The sequence below is a fragment of the Phasianus colchicus genome, chromosome 7, assembly GCF_987193195.1.
Source record: "Phasianus colchicus chromosome 7, bPhaCol1.hap1.1, whole genome shotgun sequence".
In the NCBI taxonomy this organism is placed as follows: domain Eukaryota; kingdom Metazoa; phylum Chordata; class Aves; order Galliformes; family Phasianidae; genus Phasianus; species Phasianus colchicus.
In genome coordinates, this window is record NC_143442.1 from 9,925,911 (window position 1) to 9,938,389 (window position 12,479).

General features: G+C 37.5%; 1 protein-coding gene across 4 annotated transcripts in view; it reads left to right on the forward strand.

Annotated features, from left to right (window-relative positions):
- MYLK (myosin light chain kinase) overlaps nucleotides 1-12,479 on the forward strand; it is a 181,186-nt gene that overhangs the window by 106,844 nt on the left and 61,863 nt on the right. For all 4 annotated transcript variants that reach the window (XM_031590646.2, XM_031590647.2, XM_090143655.1 and 1 more), the window contains 2 exons: nucleotides 5,220-5,300; nucleotides 5,659-6,569. In XM_031590646.2, the coding sequence (XP_031446506.1) occupies nucleotides 5,220-5,300; nucleotides 5,659-6,569 (992 nt within the window). The remainder of the gene's footprint in view (nucleotides 1-5,219; nucleotides 5,301-5,658; nucleotides 6,570-12,479) is intronic.

Consider the following 12,479-nt stretch of genomic DNA (forward strand, 5'->3'; position numbering starts at 1 on the left):
GCTGAGCCAAACAATTCCCTTCTATTTCCACCAATTGATAAAGTACTAATGGAACTGAGTATTGTGGAGGGATTAAAAGATCTAATCAAACAGAAAGAGGAAATACAAGAAGAGTCAGAGAGGACAAAATAGCGTACAGTTTCTTTTGGGATCTTGAAAAAATAAAGCTTTGTTGCAGCAATGTGGGAATCAGTTTGGGTTGCTAGCAGGAGAAACCATAAGCTATGTTTCTATTTGAGTCATTTTTTGGGGGGTCATTTTTATCATTTCTCTGGATGTTTGTAAGGATGCCTGCTTTCCATAGAACATCCTCACCAGGAGGCCTATTCCACTAGATTGGATGATCCACAAATTTAAGCAGAGAAAATGTTTCCCTACTGTTTTTGAAATGTCTGAATTTTATACAGAAGTTGGTTCTTTTTACCTTTCACAAAGAGCTTGTAGCATTTTCACTATAATGGTGAAGATGGGGCCTAATTACATATTGCCTGATGGATTAAGAAACAGAAATGTACAACTTTAGACAGTCAAATGTCATAATCCTCTGCTATTTACTGTGCATAGATGTATTGCCTTACGTGGCTAATATTTGTCACTTTCTTTATAAAAATGTTTTTAAATGTCATGGACAATTGAATTCATTATACTGTAAGAAAGTTCTCTGCTCCACATGCTACTTTTTTAGTCCAAGCTGACTAGTCCAGTAGACAGTTTAGACAGAAATTGTGCAGTATTACAAAACATTACAATTTCAGTTCTGTGTCACTTGCACTTGTCTGCTTTATGTTTTTTTTTGTCTTTTTTTTTTTTTCCACTATTAACAAGGTATATTTGTTTCATATCCTTCAGACTAGTACAAAATTCAAAAAGTGAATTATTTTATCAGAATTATTATGTCTGCCTAAGGAATATTCATGGAGCTAAATGTTAGCTATATAACGTCATGTTTCCAGTAGAGCTACAACAATTGTCAGCAGAAAATAATCTCATCTGTATAGATTTTGAACTGCCAACATATGTCTTTAATAGTTGATTGAGAATTGTTTATGTATTCAGAAGCTATCTTAACTGTATCTGTGAGTAGGAGAACTGCATTTAGTGTCTTTCTCTCAGAAACTCCTACAAAGTCCATTAAAAAATGTGGTTTCTCAGCTATTGCACAAGTCGATTTGCTAAGGATATAGAGAAGCTGACAATATACAGTGGGCTATTTCAAATCACAGTCATTTTCTTTTCAAATTAACTGTTCAGCTCCTTTTCACAAATTAATTTTAGAAGCATTTTGCATAGCTGCTCTTAGGGAGTCATTCTCTCTCCAATTCCTTTGCTTAGTCTGGTCATAGTTTCCTACCAATGTTAATTGTTTTCCTATTCTCTGTTATTCTAAGTCCTAAATTCTGTTCTTATATCTTCATGTTTCTCCTTTAATGTTGCCTGCTCACAAATTAAAACTTTGGTTTTAAAAAGTGGGGTTTAACAAAAGATCTTCTCAGTTCTTTCATCAGAGTGAGCTGACAAGGGTGTGATGAATCACGTGATTCATCAATAATTGCTGGTTGGCTTTCTTTCTTTCCTCCCCTCAATATCACTTAGGATATGTTCTTGCTTTCCTTTTGGTGTATAACAAATTAGTAAGTCTGACTTCTGAGGCAGCTGTCATGCTAACTTCTGCTGGTCCTGGCTTTAAGCTTACACTCATTTCTCTATACTTGCATTTTTCATTTTAATTGTCCTGATAGTGTTCCACTGGGCCTATTCTTGCTCAAGCCTCCAAGAATGGTCTTGCATAAATATCTACACTAAAAAAAAATACCAACAACAAGAAAATAACAACAAAAAATAGTTACACGCACAGCTGTAATTTATCTGTTGAGATTTGAGCATGCTTGCAAAATGCCAACCCATATAATTTAGGAGCAAGAAATCAGTCTCCATGAAACCATCACAATTGAAATGGGAAAGAAAAATCAATTTTTAATTCAGAAAATCACAGGCATCTTTTTCTTCTCCTCTGCATTGCATCCTTCCAGTGATACCAGCATTAGGATCCTTTTATCCCAGTGTGCTTCTTTCAATCGATATATATGTCTTAAGTGCAAAGGCAAGCAAAGAAATTGGAAGTACTGGGCTGAGACTGAGTTTGTTGAGCAAAGCCTTCATCTTTGTAATGGTAGAGTCAGCACAAGACCTCAGAAATCCTCTTGTAGTTTCTTAGGAAAATCATCTGCTTTGTTAACCTTTGTCTTCTTAGAAGCTGAGTATTTCTCTTCTCGCCATCTGCCAAAAAAGTTTGGTTAGTATTGATTAACCTTATTTAGAGATTTTGATACTGTGATTAAAATCAGATGTAAACATTCATCTTATTAATTACTAGTATCTCAAATACTCACCAGTTCAAGTTATACAGAAAGCAGTTGTAAGATTACCTTTCATTACACCACAGTAAATATAGCTCTGTCTTTGTGTAGCACAGAGTTCTCTGCTCTTAACACGTTGTCTAAGTTTAGAAAAGGAAGCCACAACTTCTACCCATTCCATTCTCCCACTCAGTGTTGCAAAATGCAAATAAAATGATTAGCTATAAGCACCCTTAAGAGAGGTAAGTCAGTGGATTCACATTAAAGCCAATAAAGCTGCTCTGTATTACATCCACTAAATTTGTGATCCAGTAGATCAGTTGCTTTCTTTAGGATGAAAACTTCAGAGGGCTCTAAAGTATATTTCTCTTAAACTAACTCACAAAAGAGTTGCAAAACTTCATGCTGAAGCTTTACAGGTATCTGCACTGAAGCACCAGCTATGACTAGTGATCAACTTATTTGTCATTGTCAGTTCAATCTTTAAAGATGTAATTTGCTCTGCAATACTTGTTTCACACTTGATAGGCCAGTTGGAATTCCCAGCATGTCCCCATGTTGTAATTAGCAGTGCATTTTTTTCCTCTTCTTCCAGAGTGATTCCTAGGAATACATGAACAATAAGTCTCATCTAAGGTTCATTTCATTGAAAATATTTGAGTAGATTCTGCCAAGAAACTAATATTTCAAGATATTTTGAACATAAAAGCCATTCCAGGGAGAACTGATCCTACAATAGGACAGGGAGCTATTTTTAAAATTGCTTCAGGCTTTGCAGCTGGGACTCTTTATTTTTGTTTTGGCTTTTTTTTTTTTTTTTTTTTTTTTGGTGGTGTTGTTTTTCTTTTTGTCTTGTTTTGTTTTGTTTTCTTAGATCATGTGCATGAGCATTATACAGAACAATCCTGCACAATTCAACACTTTCAGACAAATGTTTGCAGCATAACTACTAAGCTTAGCTTTTATCCATGTCTTATATTATTCCACAACAACAAAACCACTGTGGTTTGTCTTTGTCTAGGGTTTTCTTGATAAAATCCCAACACAGAGAACTTCATGTTCCAGAGGTAATGTTGTTGCCAAGACTCAAAACAGCAGAGACCTGAAAGACTTGAAGTAGTCCTTGTATACTGGAAAACTCATTTTCCTAACTTTCCCTATGTATTTTGCCTTACTTACATTATGAAATTGTATAAATGAAAAAAATATTTACAAAGCTTCCAGAAATATTATTGATTGAATTTTGCATTTAAATCATCCCAGTCCTTAATTTTTCTTAGCTTGTTTCTCTTTTTCTATCTTGTGATCTCCAAGTTGTTCAGTATTAGCAACTTCACTTTTTTAGACCCTGCAACTGAATTCACAGGAAAAAAAATATGTTGTTCCTTCTCCTAAAATCAGAAACTAAACTCCTTTTGGTTTCACTGGAAGCAGGATTTGAACTGAGGAGATCACATGATAGTCAGATAGAAACTCAAGATTTGTATTCAGTAACTTCAGCCAACCTCTGCCATTTCTTCTTGAGACTAAAGACTTCATTTCTACACTGTACCGATCCCTATTTCATTTTCTAAAACAAAAGAGAGCAATGGAAATCCATCTGAAAAGGTGATTGAACAAATTGCTGTTACAAAAACAAGTTTTTGCTGCATTTGTGTTAATGATGTTACCTCCTACATGACTCCATTGCAAGTTGCAACTGAGTTGAATTATAACTTAGTCACATAAACAGAACCATATCTAGGAATGTATTCCCATGTGCTATTTAAAAGCACATCAGAAAATACATTTATGGGAAACTAACAGAAAGATACTCCTAGGTCTATGTTTTAAACTTTAGGGCAAATCTAACTTAAAGGTGTTCTAATCTAGCAAGAGCTTTTTGAAAGAACAACATTGGGGAAAAAAAGCTGCCTCTTCCTTTCCTCTCCCCAGTTCACATAATTTTTGTCCATGCCCAGGAAATACTTTCAGCAACAAAAATTGTTTTTGTTTTCAAAAATCATCCAGGAGTTTGCAATCCATTTGCAAGCTTAAACTAGGAAGCACAAAAGTGTTTTCATGTATAAAAGATATCTCTAGCCTTCAATAAATTTAAAGGAGTACGTCAGAGGTTTTTAATAGTATTTTAGGGAAGCAGTGCCTAGAGGAGTTAAAATTTGCTTTTGGCATCTCCTGTGTTAAGTGGAGAAGAGCTGTTTGGGACTAGAAGAATGATATAAAGCTGTGGGAGGAAGTGTGCAGAGGGGGTAGGGGGAATGTTTTAATGAATTCTTTAATGGGAGCCCTTTTCAAAAGGCATCCGTGGTATTCCTCTGCAAAAGGAAGAAAAAGTACTCAGCACCATATATGGTGACACTTTTATGTTTTTTAATATAAACATGTCCAGGCTGGAGCAATCCATGTAGATGGGATTTGCTGATTGGTTGTGCTGTGGGGGAGGGAAGGAAATGAGACCCTGCTTTTAATATCTTAACATTAGGAAACTTAAGAGCTTGGGCTTGAATAAATAAACAAGAGGCAGAGTTGGAAAAATTTTCAATTTTGCAAAATAGCCCCCTCCTCTGCCTCAATTTCCAAGCTTTTGTGTTTGTTTTCCTTTAGCATGCTTGTCTTCAGCTGTTTCATTCTGTAAATTGCTTTGATTTTTCTTCAGAGAGAATCTGTTCCCAGTGTAGACAGCAACAGATCAGGAAAAGATATTTTTGAGATAGCTTGGCTCTGAGTAAAATGAGACCAAATTCACTTAGTCAACCACTACAATGCCACACTGGCTTTGAGCTGTTTTGTCACTGAGCTGAGGAAAGTTACAGTTTTGGAGGGAGAAACCTCAGCTTTTGTGATTTTGTTTAAACATTTTAGGAACCAAGTTGGAGAATGCAGCTGCCAGGTGTCTCTGATGCTGCGAGAGAGTTCAGCTTCCAGAGCAGAAATGCTCAGAGAGTGAGTATTTTTCCCAGGGACGTGCATGGGTGGGTTCTATTTTTTGCTCCGTTAATTCTCTGCCCTTACAGACCCAGGCTGGCTGCTGTTCAACCTAATCCCCAAATGTGACCCAACAAATTGTTTTCATCATAGAGGCTAAGCACATTTTACCAAGCCAGAGTAGAGAAGATCTTTTTTGTTTGTGCCCTTATATGGCTCCTGAAGTCATCATTGATGCAATAAACTAATGGAGTGTGCTCCTCTAATCAACCTCCCCTTCTATAAACACATTTTGTTCCTGCACTGAGATTGTTCTCTGACATTTTTAAACCAGCCCCTTTCCTGGCTGTCTCTTTCCTTTCTTTTTCGATCATAGTGGGAGGGAATCAGCCAGCTCTGGAGAGCGAAGAGATGGTGGGAATCATGGTGCACTAACATTTGGTAGAACAAGTGCCTTCAAAAAGAGCAGTGGTGAAAGCAGAGCAGCTGAGGAAGAGCAGGAGGACGTCCGAGGTGTACTGAAGAGGCGGGTGGAAACTCGGGAACATACAGAGGAGAGCCTGAGGCAGCAGGAAGCTGAACAGCTTGATTTCCGTGACATTTTAGGCAAGAAAGTCAGCACCAAAAGTTTTTCTGAGGAGGATCTGAAAGAAATCCCAGCCGAGCAAATGGACTTCCGAGCAAACCTGCAGCGGCAGGTCAAACCCAAGACCTTGTCAGAGGAGGAAAGGAAAGTTCATGCTCCTCAGCAGGTGGACTTCCGCTCCGTGCTGGCCAAGAAAGGCACCCCAAAAACCCCACTGCCAGAGAAGGTGCCACCTCCTAAACCAGCCGTTACAGATTTCAGATCTGTGCTGGGCGCAAAGAAGAAGCCCCCTGCAGAGAATGGCAGCGCTGGCACCCCAGCACCAAATGCCCGTGCTGGTTCTGAAGCACAGAATGCCACCCCCAATTCTGAAGCCCCTGCTCCCAAACCACTAGTGAAAAAAGAAGAGAAGAATGACAGGAAATGTGAACATGGATGTGCAGTGGTGGATGGAGGAATAATTGGGAAAAAAGCTGAAAACAAACCAGCAGCAAGCAAACCAGCAGCAAGCAAACCAACACCACCACAAAGCAAAGGAACAGCACCATCCTTTACAGAGAAGCTTCAGGATGCTAAAGTAGCAGATGGCGAAAAATTGGTCTTACAGTGTCGAATTTCCTCTGATCCCCCTGCATCTGTCACCTGGACCCTAGACAGCAAAGTCATCAAATCATCCAAGTCCATTGTCATCTCCCAGGAAGGTAAATTAATTGAATTACAAGCCAGCTGGGTGGCACTCTGTTATATCTGACTCATGATTAATAATATTTAGCTTGTTAAAGGTAACGCAATACTTTATTTAAGTTCTGTGCCAGTAACTGATTCCAGATGCAACTTTTATGTTATTTCACTGAAGTATACAAGGAACAGTATTGTTTGACGTTTCTTACAGATTCTCCTTTAACAGTCTGCAGATGTAATTTTTATAAAGTTGTACTTGTATTTCTAAATGCTGGTTACATTGCTAAAACTGTTTAAGATGCTGGTACATTACATTTATTTTAGTTAAACTTTAAAGATTTAAAATGCTGGAAACAATATTATTGCTGTTTTACAAATTGCGATTTAATTCTTTTGTATATTTAATATTTTAGGCTTTTATTGCATTAAGAATTGAAGAGAGATTGTGTTATAGAAGGAAATTACTACATCTTTGGATTATATACTCTACATCAGATTTGAGAGTTGATTTCCAGTGCATTTAATATCCCATCAGGGGGTATTAAATACATGCTTTGTCTTTAAAGACACTCAAGTATTTGTCCATCATTGGCATGATGACTTTTAATTAATTTCAGGACAGTACAGAATTTGGTAGAAGTCCTCAGAGAATACTTACTGTGGTCAAGTTGAGTCATTTTTTATATGCCACATTCTGGATAACCAAACTAATTAGATTGTTTCTGGATGAAATTTAATATTGTATCTAGACAAAATATATTTTCCTTGGGACAAAAATAGGAAGGATTCTGACAATACAGAAAAATTTCATTACTTCATATTTGTTTCATAAAACACATAGCAAATTATTTGGAGAATAACATTGTCCTGTACATATTAACAAAGTTCACACATAAAATAAGAATCATAGTTTGACATGGGGATCTATTCTCAAAATTGTGAATCTTTCATTTAATCCAGAGTATTTTCAATACTATTAAATGATAATCAAATGAACATGCACAGTGGTTTACCACTCAGTGAGCCAAGCACTGAAGCATGAAGAGTTCTTTAAGTGGATATAGGCAGAAAAAATATTTTATTCAGATAGAAGAAAACATAGTAATAATATCTGAATATAATATTAAGGAGATAAACTAAAGATGGGGAGAAGGAAATGCTAACAGGTGCACTGTGTACATGTCTAAAGTAGTGTGAGAATTCTGTTTGTGAGCACATGATGATTTTTACAAGAGGGGACCTACAGGAATAGGGGTAATCTCATCTGTATGAGAAGAAATTGACTGGAGGAAACACCAGCCTTGTGAAAAGCACTGACAGGATCAGGAAAGTGGGAAACTATATTTTTGTCACCCTTACATGGGAAAAAGTACAAATAGCAAGATTTCAAGAGTTTTCTTGGAGCTGTTCAAAATGAAATCATGTATCTCAAAGATCACATCTCCTCTCAGAGTACACAAGATAGCATCTCTGTCAGAGGGATTCCAGTTGCTGGTTTATAAAGGATCAGTTTATCCCATGAGCCATGGGGGAGCCTCTTGGAGCATCAGATCTTTGGTGCTGAGGTAATGTAGAAAGTTGTTTTCTTGACTGAGAGAAGCTGAGTAATTGACCAATCCCCCGGTTCATATTTGCTTTATGAAATGGTACTATGGTTGACCAGAGAGGTTACAGATTCTCTCTCGTTGGAGGTATTCAGAAGTTGTCTAGACATGATTCTGGACAACCTCCTAACTGGCTCTGCTTGAGCAGGGGGTTGGACTAGAAAATATCCTGAAGGGAGGCCCAGAAAACATCCACTTGCCTGGGCTGGGTATGTGGCATGTTCCACCTAGTTGTCTAGACAGGGTGACTCTCATGATTTATATAACATAACAGAGCTGGCACTTTGTCAGGATGTCCCACCTCCGCATGTTTTCCACTGAGGTGAAGAGTGAAGGTCACCATTGGATGAGGAACTCATTATTTCAGGACAGTTGTTTTTTGGTTTTTTTTTTCAGGGAATTTCCCAGCAAAGAAACTGTCCTTATGGTTTACCTGCATTATTATACTACTATCATATATAATTAAGTAGATATGCATGATACTTAAAGTAAGTTTCAATTTTATTAGAAGTTGATTTTCTCTTTTCCTATAATTAGAAGCATGTAAGTAGTCAAATAAACTAAGGGAGGAGAGGGAATAATTGGAACTACAGATTAGGATTGTGAAATAACAACTTCAGGATGAATATCAGGAAATATAGCTTGATAGAGAAACTCTCCGTATGGATTAGTGTCACAGGAAGTATTTGGAGGAGCTTTAAACAGAGAGGGAGTCAATAAAACTGGATGTAGTGCACAGCAAGCCAGTGGCAGTATTCTGTCTTTTGCCCAAAGGCAGGTTGGTCAGGCCTGCAGGTGTTATATCCTGCAGCAGCAATGCCTTTGGCCAACCCTGGAGCAGCATTAAATGGGCTCAGCAGATAATCCTCTGCAGCATCCTCAGCTGAAAGAGGGTTGAGTGTCTGGAGAAAGAAGGAAATTTAGAGGAAATGGACCTAGCTGAAATTAATGGGCTTAAATCATCCAAAGCTATTTTTTATTTCTTCTTATGATCTCAGTCCTCTTGTGTTCCACACCAAATTCCATCGTAAAAGTGGGAATGTGTGTGTTCTATTTCAACTGTTTTTTTTTTTCCGCTGAGCTGCTGTGATGTTTCATGGTCACTACTAGCTCTCATATATGGAAAATGGCATATGTATATTTTCCAGAGGAGTATCACAGATGAATCACAAAATCACAGAATGGCCAGGGTTGGAACAGACCTCAGGAATCATGAATCTCCAACCCCCCCTGCCACATGAAGTCTGTGTAGTCAGTTTAGTGATTTCCTGGTAACAAATATATTGTAGATATAAGTGCATGAAATTTGGTTTCAGAAACACTTGATAAAACAAGTGACATATTTGGCAAAGAAGAGCAGACTTAAAAATGTGCTTGTGTGTAACAAGGTAACTGGATAGGCAAGCTAACAACACCATTTATGTGCTTACTTTCCCTGGCACTTACTTCCCATCTGATACTAAGGCCATTTACCAGTTAAAAACACTCCTTTTCACATCTCTGGGCTTGAATAGGCTGAAACTAAAGTCTTTGTCCAAGGCAGTTTAGCAATTGGTGAGCAAGAAAAGCAGGGGATGTTGGCCCACTTCTTTGCCATCAGAACCCAAAATTCAAACACTGGGCTTTAGAATAATCAATGATTGTTAAAGTTTTCAGAGAGTGAAAAAAATGCAATCTGCTTCAAAAAAGCCTCATCTTCAAGCATACTGTGTAGCATATATTGTAATATAGTAATTAATCTAGAGTTTGCAGTGTACTCAGTATTCCAGGATAAAATTTACACTAGCAATTAGAAATCAAAATCTAGGCAGCATAATACTGAATGTTACAATCACAACATATCAAAGAACAATCTCAGTCCTTACATTTTGCATTTCTGTTATAAATACTTGCTCATTTCCCTTCCAAATAATGTAAATTAGTACTTTTCAGTTCATTAGTTACCCCATTTCTTCTAATAATTCCCCAATTAGTACACTGTAGGCTAGTTGACATGGAGTGATTTGTTGCTTAAAGTATCTTCTTTTATGAAGAAGTTGAGCTCTTGCTCCGCTTTTCTTTCACCAACTTGTCTGAGATGGTAGGAATTAAGTAAGATGACTTCATATTTTTCTTCTTTTAAATATTTGTTGGAGTGTTTATTCTATTTCTGGGATAAGCACTAATGTTATTGTTGGTGAGTTTTTTTGTCTGTGAAATCTCAAAATGTAACAGACAAACAAAGGAGCATGCTCCTAACTTGGAGCTTCATGCATATATATGGGCAGATTAGATGGTGTATGGTTAAGAGGTAGTTTTTAATATGAGAGAATGTCTTTGTTTGAGGCTATTGGGAGGCTTTTTATTTGAGAAGAAAAAAAAAAAGATTTTAAGAAGGCTGTAGCAAACACTACGTTGGAGTTAGACTTATAAGGACAGAGCAGAACAACAAACTTCCTCACACGGTGAACTCCTTAGAGCAGAATCCATTCTGTTTTAGATTTGCATGGTACTTGCCAGAGTAGTATTCTGTGCTAGTGTCCTAATGTGACTTTTGGATAGGAAAATCTGGATTGAAATTTTTTACATGGTTAAAAAACTGGTTTAGAACACAAAAGGGAAAGGGCTTTGGGAGCTGACATTCTTTCTAGACTAGAGACTTGAGATGAACAGTGAATATAAGTACAAACTAGCAAACTTTCCATTTTGCTGAGTCACCTTGCTATGCTTTTTTGTCTTTGTATCATGTGACTGTACAAATTGAGGAAAAACTACTTAATATAGGCATGGGTGGCAGTAGCACTGTAGCTTAGAAAATGCCCAGTTTGCACTGCTTTGTGTTAGACACTGCAATTTTTAATTTCTCAATGTCTTGGCAGCATAAAGAGTTGGTAATCCTCTTAGCAGTAATGCCTTAACAACTTTCTCGTGACTTAATATATCTCTTGTCTTCCTATCAGTTGCTCTTGTCTGTGTCATTCTAACTAGGATCTGCCATGAATTTTTGTATGTTTCAATTAGTGTTGAGCAAGAATTTGGTGTGCAATTAACACATTTCTATGTACTGCTGAAAGTAGTTGGAATCTGCAGCTAAACGGGCTTCTTCATAAAGTTTATGTCTAGGGCAATTGTCTGAGCATCAGTTCTAACGCAGCTCCGTGTTTGTCATGTGCCACAATATTTCTATACTCTAATTTTTTTCTGAAGCTTCCTTCTTTCAGGAAGATGTATAGTGTAGATTGAAATATAGCAGAAGAGATGAATTGGCTATAATCTCTGGCAATTTACTGCAATGGATACTTATTCTAAGTGTTTTGGTTTTAGACCTAGAAACAAAGAAATGTCTTTTTACATATTTGAATGTATGTGTTTTCTGGTTCCAGATATTGGTTTCCTTTCTTTAATAGGCTAAGGATCCCGTTTATGCTTGATAAAATGGCTTTGATTCTGTAATAAAGACGCTTCTGTCAATTCTCTTTTATTTTTCTAAGGCTTGACGAGTCAAGCTCCTATTAGCTTTCTCCCAGTAATGCACTTTGTCTAGAACTTAGTGGGGTTTTGTTTGGTGATTTTGTGTTGGTTTGTATTGTGTTTTGTTTTGTTTTTGTCTTTTTAATGCTCCTCTTCATTGCTGTGTGTTGGTTTATTGCCCTATGAAAGGTGGCAGAACCATATTTCAGCATCAGTGAGATAGAGGTCATCTTCCTGTTGCTGTGTTTGCTGGAGATAACTGGTCCTCTTTCTACTGCGTAGTGGAGCTCATATCTGTTACTTCTGTGTTAAACCTTTAAATATCCTGAAAATAGAGCATCCCTTGTTGCTTGTCATTTCAGTGTCTTAAGCTGTATTACTTGTCATTTCATTGTCTTAAACCGCACTTCCTTTGAGTGAATAGGACTTAGATTGAAAATTAGCTTGTCTGCGAGGCGTGCTCTATTTTCTCTTTCTCTTTCCATTTCCAACTGTCCTTTGATGTCTGTAAGCTTTTCAACATTTAATGTAGATATAATTGTACATCACAGATTAAAATATTGAATAGCTTTGGTCCTCAGTCTTGTCACAGAGGAAGTCCACCAAAAAGTGATGATCTCCTATTGTCAGCTTTCCCCAGGTTCATTATTTTGGCAACTCGAACTCTACCTGCACCTGCAGGTAGTGCATTAATGTGTACATTAAGAAGAACGTGTCCAGCAGATTGAGGGAGGTGATCCTTCCCCTCTACTCTGCCTTGGTGAGACTACATCTGGAGTACTGTGTCCAGTTCTGGGCTCCCCAGTTCTGAAAAGACAGGGAACTTCTAGAGGGAGTCCAGTGGAGGGCCCCAAAGATCCTAGGGACCTAGAGCAT